Raw genomic sequence first — 20,170 nt, 5'->3', positions numbered from 1 at the left:
CTCCGAGCAGTTTTGAGGTTGATTCACTTTAGACTCTTCTGGCGAGCCCCACATTAATGGGTCCCTAATATTCAGGCACTGTTAACAGCTGCATATAGGTGCCCAATAAATCCCCCACTGCATTGTGTTTCCATTGCACCATCCTAAGAACCTCCTTCTAGTGCAGAAGAAAGGGACCGGTTGATGATTGTAGATCCAAGCAGTGTCCATTGCAGCAGACACCATCTGTGAGGTTTGCTCTGTGAGGGTTTCTGTGGAAGGAACAGGCCTGGAATGTTTTGGTGTAGGGGTCGGCAAACCACATCCTGCCACCTGTGTTATAAGCTGGTGAGCTAATGATGGTCTTTATTCTTTTATCTATATGTACACAAACACTTGAGTATTGCTTCTTAGCCCACAAAACTTTGTTTGTTTGTTTTAATTTACCAATCTTGCCTTAAAAGCAATACTTCTGAAGGTCCTAGGGCAGCACTTCTCAGTCTGTGGGCCAAAACCCTTTAGACAAACCTGGGTTTCCAAAAGTATTTGCATTCCAACCCATAACAGTAGCAAAATTACAGTTATGGAGTAGACATGTAAACAATTTTATGGTTAGAGTCACCACAACTTGGGGAACTGTATTAAAATGTCGCAGAAGGTTGAGAACCACTGCTCCAGGGAGATCTGGTTAAAACCGCAGGCTGGACTCCACCTGTAGAGTCCTGGTTTAACTGGTCTGTTTATAGCTTCAGTGTTTGCTAATTAAACAGTGCCCCATGGGTAGGGCTGGTCCTGAGAAGTCCACCCTTGAAGTTGTCCTGGGCCATAAAGGTATCAGTATGTGCACCCCCACCCCCCAGTATCTCATAAGCATTGGTTTTTGTATGTGATAGCAAGGGATTATGCTCTCTGTTGGGGATGCCTTTTGTGGAATGTCTTATGAACAGGTTTTTATGTTGATTGTTAAGAAATTGTTTCTGTAATTTTCTCCCACTTGGTGGCTGCTACCCGAACTCTTAAAAAAACAAACCAAACCAACCAACCAAACAAACCCCAAATCCTATTTCATATTTATTTTAAAACTCTTACTTCTTAAAATTCATAAGCTCTGTCTCAGTATAAAGGTGTTTTCCTCCAAGCTAGGAAGTTGAAGCTAACATTTTCATCTGCGTTTGACACATCAACGGGTGGGAAAATTCATCTCCATCAAGGAGGAAGCAATTTGAGACGTTCATTTTCACTTCTAGGCCCACTGCAGTGGATGAAGTGCTCTTAGGGAGAGCCGGAGTCCTCCTCACCTGGAATCTGTAGGCCCTGGGGGAAATCATCACATCCCCAAATAGAAAAATACAGAGGAAGAAATGCTAATTTTAGCTGCAACTTTTACTGTCTTCCACCTAGTGACGAAAATGAGCCTTCACAGCCCTCCACCCCCACCTGGGGTGTGTGTGTGTGTGTGTGTGCATGCAAGTATGTGTGCGTACTCTTATCCACATGAACAGAAGGTTAGAGGACAACTCATGGGAGTTTTCTTTTTCCACCACTTGGCTGTTACAGGCATTTCAACCTGCTGAGACACCTCACTGGCCCTGTTTTTATTAATGAGAAGCATATCCGAGCTTGGGATTGAAGTTTTAGTGCCCATTAAGAAGGCACCACATGGGTATGGTTTTCTAACTTGTACATGGAAAAATAAACCATAGTTGTCCTCAGAGCTGGGCAAGGATACTGGAAAGCTGGGACTCGGCTCCATGGTCGTGGCATTGAAAATGGGCACACAGAGTTTTTGGAAATCTGTAGGCAGTGCACATCTCTGAACTCAAAATCTCTACGAGGAAGGATATTCTTGCAGAAATATGTTCACTGTTTTGTTGTCTTGCTTATCATGCTGAAAAATAAACAGTGTCTCTCTGACAAAACCAGGACCGGCCGCTTGGGATGATGGGACGGTACAACAGGAAGAATGCTTATGAAATCCAGGGTACACATTCTGTTACTGAAAAGGAATAGCCATGTAAAATTTGTACAAAAATATCTTCTTAAAAAAAAAAAACCAAAAAACAGGGGTTGACTTATGTCCCGCTCCTGAATACATGTAAAATTTGTACAAAAATATCTTCTAAAAAAAAAAAGAAAGAAAAGAAAAGAAATAGCACTTTGTAACATCATGAAACAGCATCTACCACCATCAAGGCCTTCATAAGCTTGATGGTAGAATAGTAATGTTCACAAAAGTCAGATGCTCGTGTATTTGTGTAGGCCAGGCAGTCTGCTTACATAAATGTCACCCCCACAGCAACCCTGTGAGTTAGGTGCTGACCTATGGCAGGCAGGGTAGCTGGCACACAGTTAGGGCATGGTGAAGATGCACATCAGAGGAAAACATCCTCCATGTAGCTCCTCCCGAGCCTGGCAGTTCTGCTGAGCAATCTGTAGGTTGTTTTGGCTGGTCGCCAGTTTAGTATGAGGCTGTACATGCCACTTATGCTAGAGGTGACTCTCAGGTGACCTGAGGGGAGTGTGAAGATCGTTGGAGTCTTAGAACCAGAGGGTGCTCATCTTACAAGAATGCTGAAGGACTTGGGACTTGCTGTTTTAGAGGGGAGAGGACACCTGTGAGACAGGGTTTCTCTTTGTAGGCCTGGTTGTCCTGGAACTCACTCAGTAGACGAGGCTAGCTTTAAACTCAGATATCCACCTGCCTATATCTCCTAAGTGCTGGATTAAAGGTGTGTGGACACCACCACCACCTGATGGCTTGTTCTTGTCTATGAGATGCTCTCCCCAAGAGCAGGTTTTGACCCAGGCTCATTGGAGAAGGTGACTGTGTGAGCTGCTCCTTGGAAGATTCTAACAGCAGGTTGGAGAAGAGGTGATGGTAGGAGTTGAAGTCTGACAGTGTTTCCAGGTCCAGGCTCTGGCTGCCAGCTCACTCACTTTCTCCAGCGCTTAAGTAAAATGACTGGAATGTACACAGGTGACTTGCAAAGGGAATCTTGTGATTGGCCTGTGAATCACTGGAACGTCAAGCCTGTAAGCATTGGCCTGAGTCAGACTTGTGGGTATAGTTCTGATTTGTGGGACATTGGGACTCATCTGGGCCTTGGCTTTTTCAGTCCAAGCTTAAATGGAATATATGCATTCCCAGATTCTGTACATGAAAGGTCTCTAATGAAGTAGTTCTTAACCTGTGGGTCATGAGCCCCTTGGGGAGCCGAACAACCCTTTCATAGGGGTAACAGTGAAAAGAATTTTATGGTTGGGGGGGTCACTACAGCATGAGGAACTGTATCAAGGGGTCACAGCTTTAGAAAGGTTGAGAACCACTGATCTAGAGAGACAGTAGAATAATCTTGTGAACTTTCTTGTTGCCTCTGAGAGCCGGAAGATGAAGAGAGATCTGCTATGCAAACTCTCAGCCTCCCAGGTGGACACCGTCACTGTTTGCCTTAATGTACTGCCAGATCACCTTGCAGAATCCAAGCCTGTTTCCTCAGAGCTACCGCAAGATGAAACGTTACCTACCTGTTTGGTTGACTCTAAGCAGCAGTGGCAGCCATCAAATGAGGCTATGGACTCTGACTTTCAGGGACTATAACTGTTCCTCATCAAATCCTAGAAGTTGTCTGGGTTTCTTGGCTTAGAGGCTGGGTTTAGAATGGGAGGTCATCTTACCAAGTCATCATTGTAAGTAATGGGAATTGTATGCCCAGGTTGATGAAATAAAATCAAAAGGAAAAAGGCTAAAAGCAGCTTGGGTAGAGAACACATGCTACACTGTGTGCTGCGGCTGGTTGCACCGTTTGGCCAACATGAGGGCTTCCTCTGGCAAAGAATGCAGTTGGATGTAAAATCTGCCCTGTTTCTAATTGCCTGACGTTACTTCCTTTCGAGGGGCATCTGGGAATTACGGGCCTGAAGAGAGCTGTCTGCCGCACCCTTACCCGGGCTTAGAGCAGAGTTGGACACAGGCAGTTCCAACTAGGGAGAGTCCCTGGATGAGTCAGGCAGTCCTGAGCTCATCTTCAGTTGCATCCTGTCCTGGGGTCTCAAGAAATTGCCAGAAGCCGTTGTATCCTCCAGTGCTGGAGTTTTCCCTCATTTCCAGTGCTGTTTCTGCCTTCTATGTTCCCTGTCACCATGAGTTGTTTTAGTTTTCACCGGCAGATTCAAACTTTACTCGTAGTGTTGTATCTAAGTCAACCTCACCTCCAGGGTTTTTTTTTTTTTTCTTCCATTTTTAAAAAAAATGAGATGTGGATCTCATTTTATAGCCCGGGTTTGCCTGGTATTCACTATGTAGGTGAGGCTGGCCTTCCGACTCACAGTGATCCTTCTGCTTGAACCCCTCCAGTGCTGGGGTTATAGGTATGCACCTCGTGTGTGTGTGTGTGTGTGTGTGTGTGTGTGTGTGTGTGTGCTGGTCAGCAGCGTATCAGGTGTCTTTCTCTACTGCCTTGAGACAAAGTCTCTCACTTGCCCTTTTTGGCTAAGCTGGCTAGCCAGAGAGTTCTTGGGGTCTGGGATCTACCCATCTCTGCCTCCCAGTTGTGGGGATGCATTGCTTGTATGACCAAGGCTTTTTACACAGGTGCTGGGGGTATGAACCTAGGTCCTTGTGCCTGCAGGGCAATTGCTCTTAACACACTGAGCCATCTCTCTAGGCCCTTCATCCCACCCCACCCCTCATCCATCTTCTTAACACAGATTTTATGGCCCTTTAAATTACTTTCCAGTTCTTTCTATTACCTAGGGGAAGCATTTCATTATCTGGTCTCAGGGGGCCCTCCATCAGCTGCTGCCTCTGCCCAGGGTCTGCGTGTACCAAGCCCATGACTTTCTGATTGCCATTCTATATTTGCACACAATAGACTTAGTTGAGCCTTTCTATCTGATAGAGGCTTGCTCCTTGAGGCCAAGACCTATTAGAGGAATCTTTATTCATTAGTATCATAGGCTTCCCACATGACTGGGTTTTAGTCTCTTAGATGATAGGTGCTTAGAAAATACAGAATGAAAACACACATGAGAGCTGATGTTTTCAGTATCCAGAGCTTGTGTTCTAAAGGGACACAACAACCAGCAACATGGCCATGAACATGCAGATCTATCCGGACTGCATCCTCTCCTTGGCTTCCAATGCACTGTGAGCCGTGAGAGTTTGGAAGAAGTAATTGGAGGTTGTGTTAAACTATTCACATTGCCTCTGAGCTGTCCCTGATAGTACAGGATCACTAAAAGACAGGATCAGAGAGTACCCAGATCATAGGCAGTGGTCAGCTCATGCTTTGACCTGTGTTGCCCACAGCCTGACTTAGTATGTACCAGGGTGGCATCTGTTTGGACTAGTGCCATTCATGGGAGTCTTGAAGTGGGAAGAGCTACAGATGTTTGAGAAAGTGTAGGGTTGGGAAGAAGTGTCCCCCTGAAGCCAGTCTTGTCAAAGATGACACACTACCTGCTTGCTCATATTGTCTCTTCCAGGGAAAGTTTTGAGAGAGAATAACAGACTGCAGTGATCTTTTTTCATTTTTTTCCCTCCCTCCCTCCTTCCCTCTTTCCATGCATCCCTTCCTCTATCTTTTTTTTTTTTCTCTTTCTGTTTGTTTTTTTTGAGACAGGGTTTCTTTCTGTAGCCCTGGCTGACCTGGAACTCACTATGTAGACCAGGCTGGCCTTGAACTCACAAGAGAGCCTCCTGTCTCTGCCTCCTGACTGCTGGAATTAAAGGCACATGCCACTGCACCTGGAAAGACTATAGCGATTTTTAAAAATTATTTTATGTTTATGGTGTTTGCCTGAATGTATGCCTGTGCACCATGTGTATACAATGCTTACTAAAACCAGAAGAGAGCAACAGATTGCCCAAAACTAGAGTTAACGGACCTTTGTGAGCCTCCAGTGTGGGTGCTAGTGTGTGAATTAACCCAGATCCTCTGGAAGAATAACCTGTTCTTGTAACCACTGAGCCATCTCTCCAGTGGCAGCTACAGTCGCACTGGCATGGAGGGCTAAAATGATGGCGCTATTGCAGCCAATGGTGGCTTCTTATGCTGTTTTTTTACTATGAGGATGCCTAATTAGACTTAGAAAATCCCGTTGTGAGTGGAAACAGCTTTCCTGGTGTGCAGGAACAGAAGGGGCTTGATGGGTGCTTACCGTGAGCCACCCTGGGCTGGCACCACCGTTGGTTCATTTCTTTACCTTTAAGACAGCATGAAGGAATATTCCAGAAAGTGTGGGGTCTGCTGCTTGGTGTGTAAAGGCAACAGTTTGTTGAGAACTTGCTATTTTTAACCATCATGCATTTTGATACATTTTCCTTCAGCCTCCGTCCTATATCTTATATTTTATGAAATCGAGACTGAATGTCTAATTTTATATTCTGCCTGTTTCAAGTTGGGTCTCCTAGCCTCCATTCCATGAGATGATTTGACGAGCCGACCTTTCTGTTAGAGAAATGACTGCAATGGTTAAGAATGCATTCTGTTCTTGCAGAGGACTTGAGTTGGTTTCTAGTACTCACAACGAGGCCAGCAGCAAATACCTGCTGCAGGGAATCCAACACCCTCTTCTTGCCTCTGTGTGAGCACACATGCACACACATGCACGCACACACACAATTAAAACAAATCTTTAAAAGCTGACCTCAAGTGCTGTTTTTCAGGCATACTCACCCTCTTCCAGCTCAGCCTTGTTGGCACCGTGTACATTTCCTACTTCCAGTCTGTAAATCATCTTGTGTGCAATGCTCTACTAACCTTGGCTTCACACCAGCAGTTCTCAGCCTCAGAGAACACGCATTTCTGATGGTCTTAGGAACCTCCCACCATTTGTTTTCATTGCTATTTCATAAATGTAATTTTATTACTAAGTGATGTCGCAGTTCCTAAGACCATTGGAAATATGTGTTTTCTGATGGTCAAGACCCACAGGTTAAGAACCGTTGCTTTGGATAGATTCCCGGAAGCGGGTTCTCAAACGACACGAGCATTTTAAAGACTTTATTATATATAGACCACCAAGTTGTTGACTGGAAGGTTACTTTCAGTTTTTTATCTGGGCCTGACCCTAGAAATGAATTCTAAAACCAACTCTCCCCTGGGACAGGAAATGACCCCGTGAGGAGGTGAGATCATCCCAGAGTTGACCTTATTCCCTTAGAAATTGTGTGTTTCAGGTTCGATCTGAAACCAGGCAACCTGTAGGGCCCCGGCTGTGATCACCTTTGGAGTAGCTTTATGTGAACATGTGGTGCACATTTGATTGAATATTAATCATGTCATCTGGGGAGTGTCTCACAGCGCTGCTGAAGAATGAATGTCTCCTTGACTGTTTCCTTCACTAGCTGTCTAGGTGGCTCAAATGTGCCACAGAGATGGATGCTTCTCAGCCAGAATTCACGTGGCCATGGTCTGGTGTGGAGCAGGGGCTTGCAGCAGCCCTAGGGGTGATGCAGAAGTTGGGGCCAGGCTGGTGCAGGAACTGCCCACCTGGTTCTCTTCCTCATCAATGATGGCATTTTGAGCTGTTGGCTTGACTGGAAGGGTGTGGCCTTCGTTTTAGCCTAGAGCAGAAGGAAGGGTTGTGAGTAAGGCAAATGCAGCAGCAGTTCCTGGTGAGGAGGAAGAACACTGGGCTGAGAGTCAGGAAGCCAGAGCTTTGCTCCGGCTCCACAGACTTACCATGTAACTTGATGTAGTTGTTGTCTTCCCAGTGCCTGCCTTGCTGTTTGTAAAGAGAGCACTAGGGTAGGTCCTCTCTCATCACCCTTAGAACAGGACAGGGTAGTGGATATGGATGGACAGGAGGCATGTCCTGGCCGGTTTTAGTTTCAGAATTGAGAGCTGGATGCAGGGCAGAACTTTGAAAGAGATGTGAATAGCCATCAAATGCCCAGGACTCTCCAGGGCTCACAGAGCTTCACACCCTCTTGTTTCCCCTTGGTGATTCATGTCCACCCTTGGAACGGTTGTCCAGATGTTTCCTTGGTGTGTGGCATGGAGCAGTGATCAGTGAGGACACTGATGACTCTCTCCCTAGGCATTTATACCTGCTCCTGTGAACATACTTGTTCTAGGTGTCACTCTGATGCACTGCCATGCTCCTGCTGCTGGGCTGCAAGTAATGAATGGAATATCTGAGTTGGAGACGGAGGGAGTTAAGACTGTGTTGGCTGTTGGAGGTTAATTGGCTTTGATGAGCTCCCTGCCATCTTTCCTTGCTCTGTGCTGGTGGTTTGCCCCCTTAGTGTCTGTGCCACTTTATGTATATCTCATTAAAGAACAGCAAGGAACTGCCTTTTGCCTTTTTAGATCCAATATTTTTTGTTAATTCACATTCTTTGGGTCTTCTCCTTGATATACACATTTAAAAATGACAAAGTCCAGGTAAGCCGAAAAGCATGAGATAAAAACCTAACCCTTGGCTCTAACCTCCATGTCTGCCGCTGCTTAAAGGATAGGTTCTTGGGTGAGTGCACCCTAGTTCACTCATCTCTTGAATAGATTGGATTTTGTGATCTGAGGTGCGGGAGACAGGAACATATGGAGAGAAAACTCCAAAGAAATGGGGTCTCATCCTGGGGTGGGTCCTGCAGCTCAGATTCCTATCTCCCCCAGTCTCCCAGAGGAGATATTCTTGGCTTGGGATCCCACAAACTGGATCAGAAGATGTATTTGAAACAGGGGGAGGTGAGAGAGAGCGAGTGTCCTGTAAAACAGCTTTTGGTTCTGTAAATAAAAGCTGATAGATTCATTTTGGGATCTTTCCAGAAACTTTATTCCCAGGCTATTTATTTTAGGTTCCTATTTTAAGGTTTGTTTTTTTGGCAGAAGAATGATAAAGGCTCTCAGATTGCTCTCAGATCTTGGTAGGAAATTTTCCAACTTGGGGATGATCTGGAACAATGGGTTACCATGCTTCTAGGCAAGTTGGCTGTTCTCACAGTGGGCACCGTTCTGGGCATCCTAGGAAGACAAAGATGCAGAGCACACAGCCTGGAGTGAGATGCTTTGACTCGTTTGAACCTTGAAGAAAGTTTTCTTACACACATAAATATAAACATACACACACACACACACTGCACATCACCAACACCAGCTATAGGCTGTGACCATCAGCTGTGGGCTAGAACCTCATTGGGCCTTGCCTATGTTTTAACTTGGAAATGGTTTTTTTGTTTGTTTGCTTGTTTTTTTTAATAGTATCTGGTGCAGAAGGCCTGCTCTTCATAGTTCACCACATGTGTTAGACTTATACAGAGAAATGGGGATTACTGATCTAACTGTGAAATGGAATTTAAGAATCTAAAAATTGAGTACTTTCAGTTTTAACAAGGTAAACTAGTTTTGAGTTTTAAAGTGTTATTTACTGTTGTATGTGAGTACATGGATGCCACAGCACACATATATAGATCAGAGGATGGCTTTGTGGAATCCCTTTTATCTTCTCACCTTTATGAGGGATCTGGGAATTGAACTGTGTCTGTCAGGTTTGCATAGAAGGTACTCTTTCCCGCTGAGCTGTCTTGCTGGCCTAAGGTAAGCTATTTTTAGATATGAAAGGCCAGTGTGTCAGAGAAGGGAGGAGCAGGCTGGGGAGTCAGACACATTCAGGGCTGAAGCCCAGCTGTACCACTCTGTGGTTTTGTTGCCTGGAACTCCATATAGACGTCTGGTATCACAGTTACTACTGTTTGTAGTGTTGGTTGTGTGCATGGTGTGTCCTTCCCTTGCATTGACTTTTATTATATTCTGACACCAGAGGCCAGCAAATCTCTGTCATTCACAAAACCTGATAGAGTAGGTTTAGTGAGGGCTACCCTTACCTACCAGTCGCACAAATGCCCCCTGGCAGCCATAGAAATGGAGCCCAGATCTCCCAAGGGCTTCTCTTATGATACCAACATGCGCATGCATGCATGCATGTATGCATTGTGTGAGTGCATGTGTATTCATCTAGAATTCCTGAGCCTCTTTCCGGAACCTCCCCACCCCAGTGCTGAGAAATGATCCTCAGGGCTTTGTCTGTGCTAACTAAGCACCACCACGAGGACATCCCAGCCCTGGAATGCTTCTCAAAATAAAAAGACTGAGGCATCGAAATTTAATTTTCTCAGTGTTTGCTAAATCAACATTAGCATCCCCACAAATACCAGGTGCCAATTGAGGTCAAGGACGCGGCGCCTCCCTGGCAGGCCATTCAGAGATCATAGGATTGGCACAGGGTTTAGGACTGCCCTTAAAAGGCCTTAGTCTCGTTGTCACCAGGCATTGGCACTAATGAGCAGTAGTGCTGTGGTCCTGAGGAAGGCAACTGCAGAGGAGCCTTCAGGATCATTCCCTGATAAGACAGCCAGAGCGTGTGGACCATCTCTGCCTGGCAAGGTCTACACAAATTATGCTGTGCACTTGCCTGCCCTGCCTCGTCTGCAAACTGGTTGTGTTTAGTTTCTAATTGAGACAAAGGTCTAGGAAGCAAGACCCATGGGAGTGGTAGTCCTATTATAGACTGGCTGGCTTCATTTGAAATGCCTGTCCTAGCAGAGAGGGAATTTGATTCCATCATGTTAACTTACTGGAATTACTGTATTCCTTACCCTCACTTTGAATCAGAGATCCGAGTGGGGACTCTGATTAGTTGTTAAACACCTGTGTATGGCTTTATTTATACTTCTTATTTGTTTGGATATGTCCTTGTGTAGTACAGACTTGCTATGTAACCAAGGATGACCTTGAACTGAGTGTGATGCCCATACCTCCCAAGTAATAGGATTACAGGCATGTGCCACAGTGCTTGGTTCGTGTGTTGCGGGGGATCTGACCCAGGACTTGGAGCATGCTAGGCAAGCCACGTTTCCTTCTGTGTATAATCTTGATGTTCTGGACGCGTGGAGCCGCTGAGCTAAGAGACCCTAAGGCTAGGTTTCTTCCTCTTTGGTGTTTATCTTGAGTCTGATGGTAAGATGAATGACGGAGTTTGCTCTTTCTGTGACCTTATGTTCACGACATGAACATAAGGTCATGAACAAGGATAGCCTGGTCCCTCACCTAAGTACTTCCAATGGATGAGAACAGACTTACTTGACAGTTTCAGTGTGTCATGTAAATGGAAGGAGAAGGGAGGTGTAAACCCAGGCACCCAGGGATCAGGACAAGTCTTTAGAGTTTTGAGAAGAACGGGTAAGTGGATTGAGTGAGTGGGAGCTAGGGTGGGAGGGTCTGGGCAGAGGATCCAGAGCAGAGACGACGAGGACCAAGCTGGCTCTAGTTGCCCAGCCAAGGCTTCAGAGAGCACCACAGTCCCCATGTGAGGAGGTGCCAGTGGTGTGGATCTCTGACTGGATGTCCTGTGCTTTAGTGGAAGAAGAGCTGGCATCTTCGGCTACATTTCTAGGATGGCTCTGGGACCTTCTCTTGGACCAATGGCTAGCTAGTGTGGTGGCCAGGCTGAGGAGGAGTCTGGGAAACTCTGGGGTACTGGGATATCTCTGAGTCTCTGTTGTCCTGCAGGGAACCTGATAGGACGTTTTCATGTCACTAGCTGCTTCTTTAGGCACAATGGCTTCATTTTTTTTTTTTGGAATAGTAATTGTATTTCTGTTCCTGCAACCTGACGTTTTCTCAGTATCTGTTCTGAGAATGTTCTTTAAGTTTAATTCTGGGTAACATGTTTAGTCTTACTTGTAACAGAGAAGGACCTAGTGGTCCAGGACCCGACTGCTTGGTAGGTGTACATTAACAGCCCCTCCGCTTGCTCTTGCAGCACACGTGGAGAACGAGGAACAGTACACGCAGGCTCTGGAGAAGTTCGGTGGCAACTGTGTATGCAGAGATGACCCAGACTTAGGAAGCGCATTTCTGAAGTTCTCTGTGTTCACCAAGGAGTTGACAGCACTCTTCAAAAACCTGGTCAGTGCCCACTGTGTGTGCAGCTACGCTGTGTGCAATGCCTGCCATGTCCCTGCTGGGAAGACAGCCCATCAGCTGGTCAGGATGGCTTGTTCTCTGGCTCCTGTGGAACCTAAAATAATTGCACTATATATATGCTCAGAGTGGGTAAATTTGGAACAAAGTTTACAGTTGCAGTTTTTCCCCTTAATACAACTTAAATTTAACTTGGCATTTTAAACTCTCAGGTCCAGGATAGAATGGGTGAATTCATTTATCTTCTTAAAGGCCCCTGACTTTAGTTTCTAGTAGTTTTAAAACTTTAGTTTGTTGCTGTGATGTTTAACACTTTTCTGTTGCTGTGAAGCAACTCCATGACCAAAGCAACTCATAGAAGAAAGAGTTTATTGCAGGCTAACTTACAGTCACAGAGGGTTAGAATTCATGACCATCATGGTGAGAAGCAGAACAGGCAGACAGGCATGGTGCCGGTGCAATAGAGGGGTGGGAGAGGGGAGGGAGAGAGAGAGGGAGAGAGGGAGAGAACTCTAGTGCTAATTGGGAATGGTGTATGCTTTTGAAACGTCAAAGCCTAGTCCCAGTGACACACCTCCTCCAACAAGGCCACACGTCCTAATCCTTCCCAAACAGTTCCATCAATTGGGACCAAGCATTTAAATATGAATCTGTGGGGTCCGTTTTCACTCAAACCACCACATGATAGCAGGCATCCAGATTGATAATATCTAATGAATATAATTCAGACTTATGAAGCAAGTTAACCTATACTCAAAAAAAACAAAAAACAAAAAACAAAAAAAAAACCCCAAAACAAAAAACCTATACACAGATGTCACCATGGATATTTAAAGGTCTTCAGGACTGAAAGAAAAGGTTTGTGAGCAGGTAGAAACAGAGTGGAATACTTGGTAGCCCGGGGAGTGGGGGCTGAGGGTTGGGGGGACAGGGTGTGTGGGGGTCAGATATTTTTTTGTGCTTGGCAGTTCGGTGCCTTTCCCTGCTGTGGGAGCAGGATTCTGAAGAAGCAGGCGAGAGGGCTGTTTGTGATCCTGCCCTGATGGGTGGTTGTTTCCCCAAGTGGAATGGGCCCTGGAGAGTTCCCCAGCATTTCCTTCCTGTTTCTCTCCCTGTTTCTCCTAAAGGCTGCAGAAGGCCAGGTCAGGACTCAGTCATGCTCTCTGTAGAGGTCACGGGCAGCGAAGTGTTTTCATTTCTCCTCTCAGCTCATGACAAGTGAAAAAATTGCTCATCTCAGAGGTGGTGGTGGCTGGTCTGTGGGCCTGTGTCAGTGGGCGGGGAGCAGGGAGTGTCGCATATTAGTTTATTACAGGAAGGGCAGAGAGCAGGATCATTTAAGGCTCTTCTTCTTCTCATCTTTATTTGAAAATACTTCCATACAAACAAAAAGCTGTCATTATTTTTAGTTTTTATTTGTTTGCTGGTTTGTTTTAACTTGAATGAATTTGAAACCTCTTGGCATTCTGATAAATTCCAGTTACTCTTTTTCTCTGTCCCAAACAGTGGCAGGCCACATACTGCTTCTTGGAGCCTACTTCTTCCAGGATTGTGGCAGACGTTCATGCATAGTGGGTAGTTCAAAAACAAGGGAAAGGGTCTTTGCATGACCCAGGTTAAAGCTCTCCAGATGTTGACATGGTGGGGTTCCCTAAGGAAAAGTCACTGTGCTCCCTGAACTCTGAGCCCCTCAGTGCAGAGTGGTCAGTCAGCTTCTTAATGGTTCACTTGTAAGTACCAATACATGTTCTTAAGAATGAGAGACAGAGCAGGGGTAGAGAGAGTGATCCGAAGGCAGAGGAGAGCGTTACAGCAACTGTGTGTCTACTGTAACCCCAAAGAAACCCGAGAACTGCACATGTATGGGGAAGGTGGGCATTGCTGGTTATTGGAGGAGTTGGGGGTGTGAGAGACCATTAGTATATGAAAGTATAAAATTAAAACTCTGGGGGGCAGCTGGTCAGTGGTGGTGCATGACTTTATTCCCAGTTCTCGGAATCCAGAGCAGGTGGATCTCTTGAGTTTGAGGACAGCCAGGGCTCCACAGAGAAATTCTGTCTTAAGGAAACAAAAAACAAAACAAAACAACAACAACAAAAAAAAAACCCATAAAATTTTGGGGGCTGAGGAGATGGCTTAGTCAGTAGAACTTTTGCCTCCTAAGCAGGAGGAGGTGAGTTCAGATTCCCAGGACCCATAAAGCACACTTGGCATTCCATTGATGACAAGATGGGACATAAAGCCAGAGAGATCCCTGGAAGCTGGCAAACCAGCTAATCTGCCTTCTGTGGGGGAAGTTCCAGACCAATAAGAGAGCCCAGTTTGTACAAAAGGTATCTACAGACCAATGCCCAAAGTGGTCCTCTGACCTCTGCACTTGAGTATCTGCACTTGAGCACTGTGCATCACACACACACACACACACACACACACACACACACACACACACACACACACACAGAGAGAGAGAGAGAGAGAGAGAGAGAGAGAGAGAGAGAGAGAGAGAGACATATACATACAGACACGCACAGACAACTCACCCCCATCCCTGATAAGATTGTGTAGGAAAAAAAAAAATCTCCCAAAAAGCAGATCAAGAACTAAATAAAGAAAAACTGTCAATTAGAAAACATATAGAGGATAAATCTCCCAGTTACCCTTGGATGCAGCAGCAACCCTGGAAACCTTAAGATGTAGCAATACCTTTAAATGCTGAGAAAAATATGGCTCTGCCCGGCCTCAGGCCCAGCCCACCGAGCTTTAGCATGAGGTTAAACGATGCTCTCACACTGAAGGCTCTCAGGTATGATTTCTCTGAAATTCCTGCAGGAAGTGCTTTAGTAAACGCAGAGGGAAGCAGAAAAGGAGGACTTGGAGTTAGAGTGGGAAGTGGGCAGTGAAGGCTATCAAAGAGGACGGGAGCAGCCTTCTAGGCTTAGGTGGGGATGCTGGAGGCAGTGGGGGAGGTGCTCTCATTCTCTCTGAATCCCTCTGGACTTTCTCAGCTACACTAAAACCAGCCAGATGCCTTCCCACTTCTTAGCTCATCTAATCCCTATACCAATCCCCTGAGTTGAATTAGGTTCACACCGGATGTCTAGATCAGATAATGCAGGCCCTGATAGTGTACAGAACTGAAATCTCTCTGTGGAGGGTCAGAGCGCTCGGCCACTCTGGAGTGTGTGCTGCAATGAAGAAAGGGCACCTGCAGCATGCCATGCCTCAGGGTCTGCAGTTCCTCATGCACTCATGCAGGCAGTTGCACAGCCAACTCAGAGCAGCTCTTCTCCCCATGTTTTATTTTCTGTAAAAGCAGGGAAGGAACCAGAGCAGGGCAGGACCTGGATGTTGTGTCTGGAACATTGCTCACCATACTGTGGCTTTGCCATTTGCAGTACTTGAAAAATAGAAATCAGAGTCCAGTTGCAGTCAGACTTTGTGCAGAGACTTTGTGCCTCAGAGGGTGGGACCCTCTGAGCGTCCACAGTGTGGCAAGCTGGGCATGAAAGATCCTCTGTTTCCTTTGCTTTTGGTGGCTGCAGTGCAGGAGAGTTTATCCTACAGTTGCTAAACATGGGGTGCATAAGCTAAGTGATGTCTGGAACCTTAGCTGATGAGGAACTGAGTTGGGATTCAGAATGAGGCCTTACAGTCCAAACTCACGGGGCTTTCTACTGTTGACACCCAAAGAAGCTGCTTGTTGGCATTTGGAGGGAAAGAAGGATAGAACCTGAAAGAAAGTAATTAGGGTAAAGTGGTCAGAGACAGTAAGGGCTGGTTTCCCTGCTGGGACAGCAACCTGCTTCACATGGCCAGCTCCGAGGCGAATTGAAGAAGTGAGAGGACTGGCAAGGTGACCCCCAGCATGTAGGTGGTCTGTTGGAGTTGTCATGACCTGTGAACTTATACAACCTGGCCCTGGTAACTTTTAAGTTTCGAAGCTTTCACTTCATGGAATGTGGACTGTTGGTCTTACTTTCCAGCAAAGATAAAAACAGAGAAAAATCTTCTTTGAGCCTAAATCAGCACTCACCAAGCATGGTGTGGATGCTGTCAACCCTGGGGACACTGACACAATCTATGAGCTGACTGGGAGAACTCACCTTTTTTTGGGGGGTGGGGATTATTTTCAAAGTCTTGTTTTTTGACCACACCTGTCCCATCTCATGTTTTTAGGGTCTTTTCTTTGATCTCCCACAGACATTTAAGAAGCCACTCAGTATAGGTGAGATTCTCAGATCTGCCTCTTTCCAGAAAGAGTAATAATTACCACCTGCCTGTCTGGAGGCCCGGGAGGATGCTTCTGAGGCAGTTGGAACAGCTCCAGGGAAGACCGACTTATTATGAAATGAGATTTTCTTCCAAGCGGCTGAGACTCTCACCCTTAAAAAGCCTGAGCAGCCGAGCAGAATAAAGAGAGAAACCAGGCAGCTTCAGAAATCTAACATCATGACATTAAACAGGTCATAAAGATAGCCTGGGTTCTTAGACTCATCCTGGAGAGATTTTCCAAGGACCACCTCTGTGACGAGAAGGGACTTTTAAATGACAAGCTTCAGACCAGGACTGACTTCTGCAAGGTCAGCTTCAGATAAATGTTCTGACTGCAGAGAATTAGAAGTAGCCGGGCAGTGGTGGTGCATGCCTTTAATCCCAGCACTTGGGAGGCAGAGGCAGGCGGATCTGAGTTTGAGGCCAGCCTGGTCTACAGAGTGAGTTCCAGGACAGCCAGGGCTATACACAGAAATCCTGAATCGAAAAACCAAAAAGAAGGGGGGGGGAGAAGAGGGAGGGAGGGAGGGAGAGAGAGAGAGAGAGAGAGAGAGAGAGAGAGAGAGAGAGAGAGAGAGAGAGAGAAAATGAATATGAGAATTAGAAGTAGACAATCCTTCATAGTCCCAGAACCTATTCAAGAGAAGACCAGAGTCCAGCAGAACAGAGCTAGGGAGGCTGGGCTGAGGGCAGAGTTACAGTGTGAGAGCCTCTGTGGCCGGGAGCTGAGGAATTTCTATTCCTTCATACCAGAAAAGAACCGGGAGTTCCACCAAACATCTCCTCCCTTTATCACCACTGCTCTAAGCATCTGCCTAGAGTTAGAAGACAGCATAGCTTCCAGTAAAGCCAGCTAACAGGCTCTGCTCGGATAAGCAGCAGCAAATAGCTTTAGTATATGCTGTGCCTGGCGGGCCCTGATCCACCGCATCTAGAAGAGAAGCTCCCTTTCACAAAGGTATCCCACAGAACCTACCTTTGCCTCATAAATACTGGGATTCAAGGTGTGACCTTGAATGAAAATGGGAAACACTTGTAGGAGGGGTAGGCTATGTAGGCCCCCCTGGCGAAGGGAGGAGAGCTGTGTACAAGCTGGTGCTGAATGAGACAGTGCTCCATGGTGCCTGTCTTTTGTCATCACCTACTGTGTGCTTTGCAGACCACGGGCAGTTCCCGGAGTTCTAGCAGCCTTGCAAGCTGTCCCTGTCTTATTCTGGTGTGAAAGTTGTCTGCACATTTTTGGTAGCTGGCTTTGCTTTGGTCTTTTATTTTGTGTTAAATACTCAAGATCAGCATGGGCTTCCTCTCTTCTTTTTAATTAAATAAACTTATCAAACTTATCAAGATGACTCTTCTGCCAGAAAGACAGGATAAAGGGCATATGCCTACTAGGCGCCCCTGGAGTACCCCCAACCGTGTGTGTGTGTGTGTGTGTGTGTGTGTGTGTGTGTGTGTGTATGTGTGTGTGTGTTAGAAAGACTGTACCAGTATCCATTGGCCAGGGACAGTGTTCTATACCAAGAACAAAAGTGGGCTAGACAGTTTTGCTTAGGAAGTTTCCTGGTGTGTGCACTTATGTGATGCATATATGATGGCCACCTTGCATGCAAGGGTTTGGGTTATAAGGAAGTGTGGTGGAGATGGCTCCAGCCTGGCTCCTTCCACATCAGATGGGAGTCCTCTTATATAGGAAGGGCAGGAATACCTTGAACTGTTCTTATCGTCAAACAAACAAACAAACAAACAACCCTCTGGCTTCACATTTCTTTCCCTGGCTTTACCCATTCCTAGTGGTGTGGTCTGGGGAACAAGGTGGATGCCCTAACCCCGTGTCCATACCTCGTCAATGGAGGGAGTAAGGTGCACCTCTCAGGATGGTTGTGACAGTTAAGTGAAATGAAATGCCCTGTGCCATTTGGTGGTGTAGTCCAGCCATTTCTTCTCCAAATATTTTCTGCTTGGATGTCCATTCTTTCAGACAAGCAGCTTTGAGGAGGAACACAGAGAACTATCCTTTGAGTCTGGTGGGCGCACTTCTGCCCAGGGCCTTTGTGTTAGCCGTTCCCTCTGCCAAGAGTGTCCTTCTACCAGACCCTCATGGTTCTCCACCATGCGTACTTCAAACTCTGCTCAAATATCACCTTGTAAGAAGGGCATCCTGAAGAGTCTCTGCCCCAAACATGATCGCAGCATCATTGTACAATGTACTGAGAGTCATACATCATCACTTATGGTATTGATAGTCACACCTGTACTGGAATCAGCTTGAACATCTGTCAGCAGCAGGATGAAGCAATTATGGTGTGTTTGTACCCTGGGGTAGACCTTAGTATTAAGGAGGAGGGGACCATGGACCATAAGCAGATAGATCAGCATGAATGAATCCCAAGGAAGTGATGCTTAAGGATCCAGGCAGCAAGGAGTGCATACTAGGAAATGCTGGGCAGCAGAAGCTTTCCTTTGGTGTCAGGGGTTGGGGAGGAGTCGCCTGGGGACCAGGAGTGAACACTTGGCAGCTTTGGGAAATGATTGGTATAGTGCATCGGATATTGGCATGGTTTCATGGATGTTATAACCTTCACTTCATTTCCTAACACATTTTTAAATGTGTGTGTGGTTTGTGGTATGAGTTACACCTCAGCAGGCCTGGATAATAAATTTTATACCATTGCTGAAAGCATTGGCATCTGGAAGAGCTTCTGCACTGAGGGAGATGGCAAGGCCACCAGCCAAGGGAAGAACTCACTGCTGACTTAAGGCTCAGTTGTGTCAATGTGGAGAGGCCAGTCAGTTTTCATCCATCCTGTAAGGGCAGTACAAATGCCATCCCCTAGAGCCTCATCACCCATGCATTCTAGATCCTGGGCCCAGAGAGGTAGATGGCTCTCTGGGGAGTGGCATGGGGCAGGGAAGAGACTGGTGTGTGGTCCAAGGTGTGAGGTGGGCAGAGTTAGAGTTAAGGAGTTTTAAGGATGAGTGTCTTAGTTCAGGTTTTTGTTGTGAAGAGACACTATGAGCAAGACAACTATTATAAAGGACAACACTTAATTGGGGCTTGTTTACTGGTTCTGAGGTTCAGTCCATTATCATCATGACAGGAAGCATGGCAGCATCCAGGCAGGCATGGTGCTGGAGGAGCTGAGAGTTCTGCATCTTGATCCAAAGGTAGCCAGTGGAAGACCAACTTCCAGGCAACTAGGATGAGAATCTTAAAGCCCACATCCACAGTGACACACTTCCTCCAACAAGGCCACACTTCCTAATAGTGCCTCTCCCTGGGCCAAGCATATTCAAACCACCACACTGGGCAGCTTGTGAAGGTGGTGTAGGCAGATGCAGTGCCACACCCTTCTAGTTATTATCTGGTGTTACCATAATGGATGCTCTTGACCTCTCCCCGCGATGTGCTCCTGCCTTGTCCCAGCTACTTTATTTGTACTTATGAGATAGATTATAGACTTGCCTCCAGTTGACTCATCTCGTCCAATTGAATTCAGGAAAGACTGGAAGAGGGAAAGAAAAGGGGAGGGCTGTTATTTTAGAAGGGTGTATATTAGCTCACAATAGTTATAGCCTTGATTAAGTGGTCATTGTATTCACGAGTGCTTGCTGTTTCAAAGGCATTTTACAATACTAGTTTACATCGGAGAAAAATGTTCTCAGTCATTGCCTGAGGTTAAGTTAATCCTTGCCTCAGTGTTTGGGCCAAGGTGTTCATCTCTGCCCAGAAAAATCTTGGCAGTGGTGTGTTTAATAGCTGCCTATGTTAGATCAGGGTTGATTGAGGCAACTTGTAAATAACAGAGAGACGAGACAGGCCTGTACAGAAGCAGGTTGTCCTTTAAGGAGAATGAGAAAGGATAGCAGTCTCTTGGGGGTAGAGGTTGTGTGCTCAAGGGGGTGGAGACGGTATGTTCCAGCACATGGGGCTTGGGGTTATTATAGGATAGAAAGGGGAGCTTCAAGATAGAAGATTTCCATCTGCAGATCTA

The 20,170-nt window shown here is 46.2% G+C and overlaps 1 protein-coding gene across 2 annotated transcripts in view; it reads left to right on the top strand.

The window, feature by feature from the left end:
- Window positions 1-20,170, top strand: part of Asap2 (ArfGAP with SH3 domain, ankyrin repeat and PH domain 2) — a 154,678-nt gene that overhangs the window by 62,590 nt on the left and 71,918 nt on the right. For both annotated transcript variants that reach the window (XM_034514475.2, XM_034514478.2), the window contains exon 3: window positions 11,746-11,891. In XM_034514475.2, coding sequence (XP_034370366.1) covers window positions 11,746-11,891 — 146 coding nt within the window. The remainder of the gene's footprint in view (window positions 1-11,745; window positions 11,892-20,170) is intronic.

Source organism: Arvicanthis niloticus, chromosome 11 (assembly GCF_011762505.2).
Source record: "Arvicanthis niloticus isolate mArvNil1 chromosome 11, mArvNil1.pat.X, whole genome shotgun sequence".
NCBI classification, from domain to species: Eukaryota; Metazoa; Chordata; class Mammalia; order Rodentia; family Muridae; genus Arvicanthis; species Arvicanthis niloticus.
This window is presented reverse-complemented; position numbering and strand designations above follow the sequence as displayed.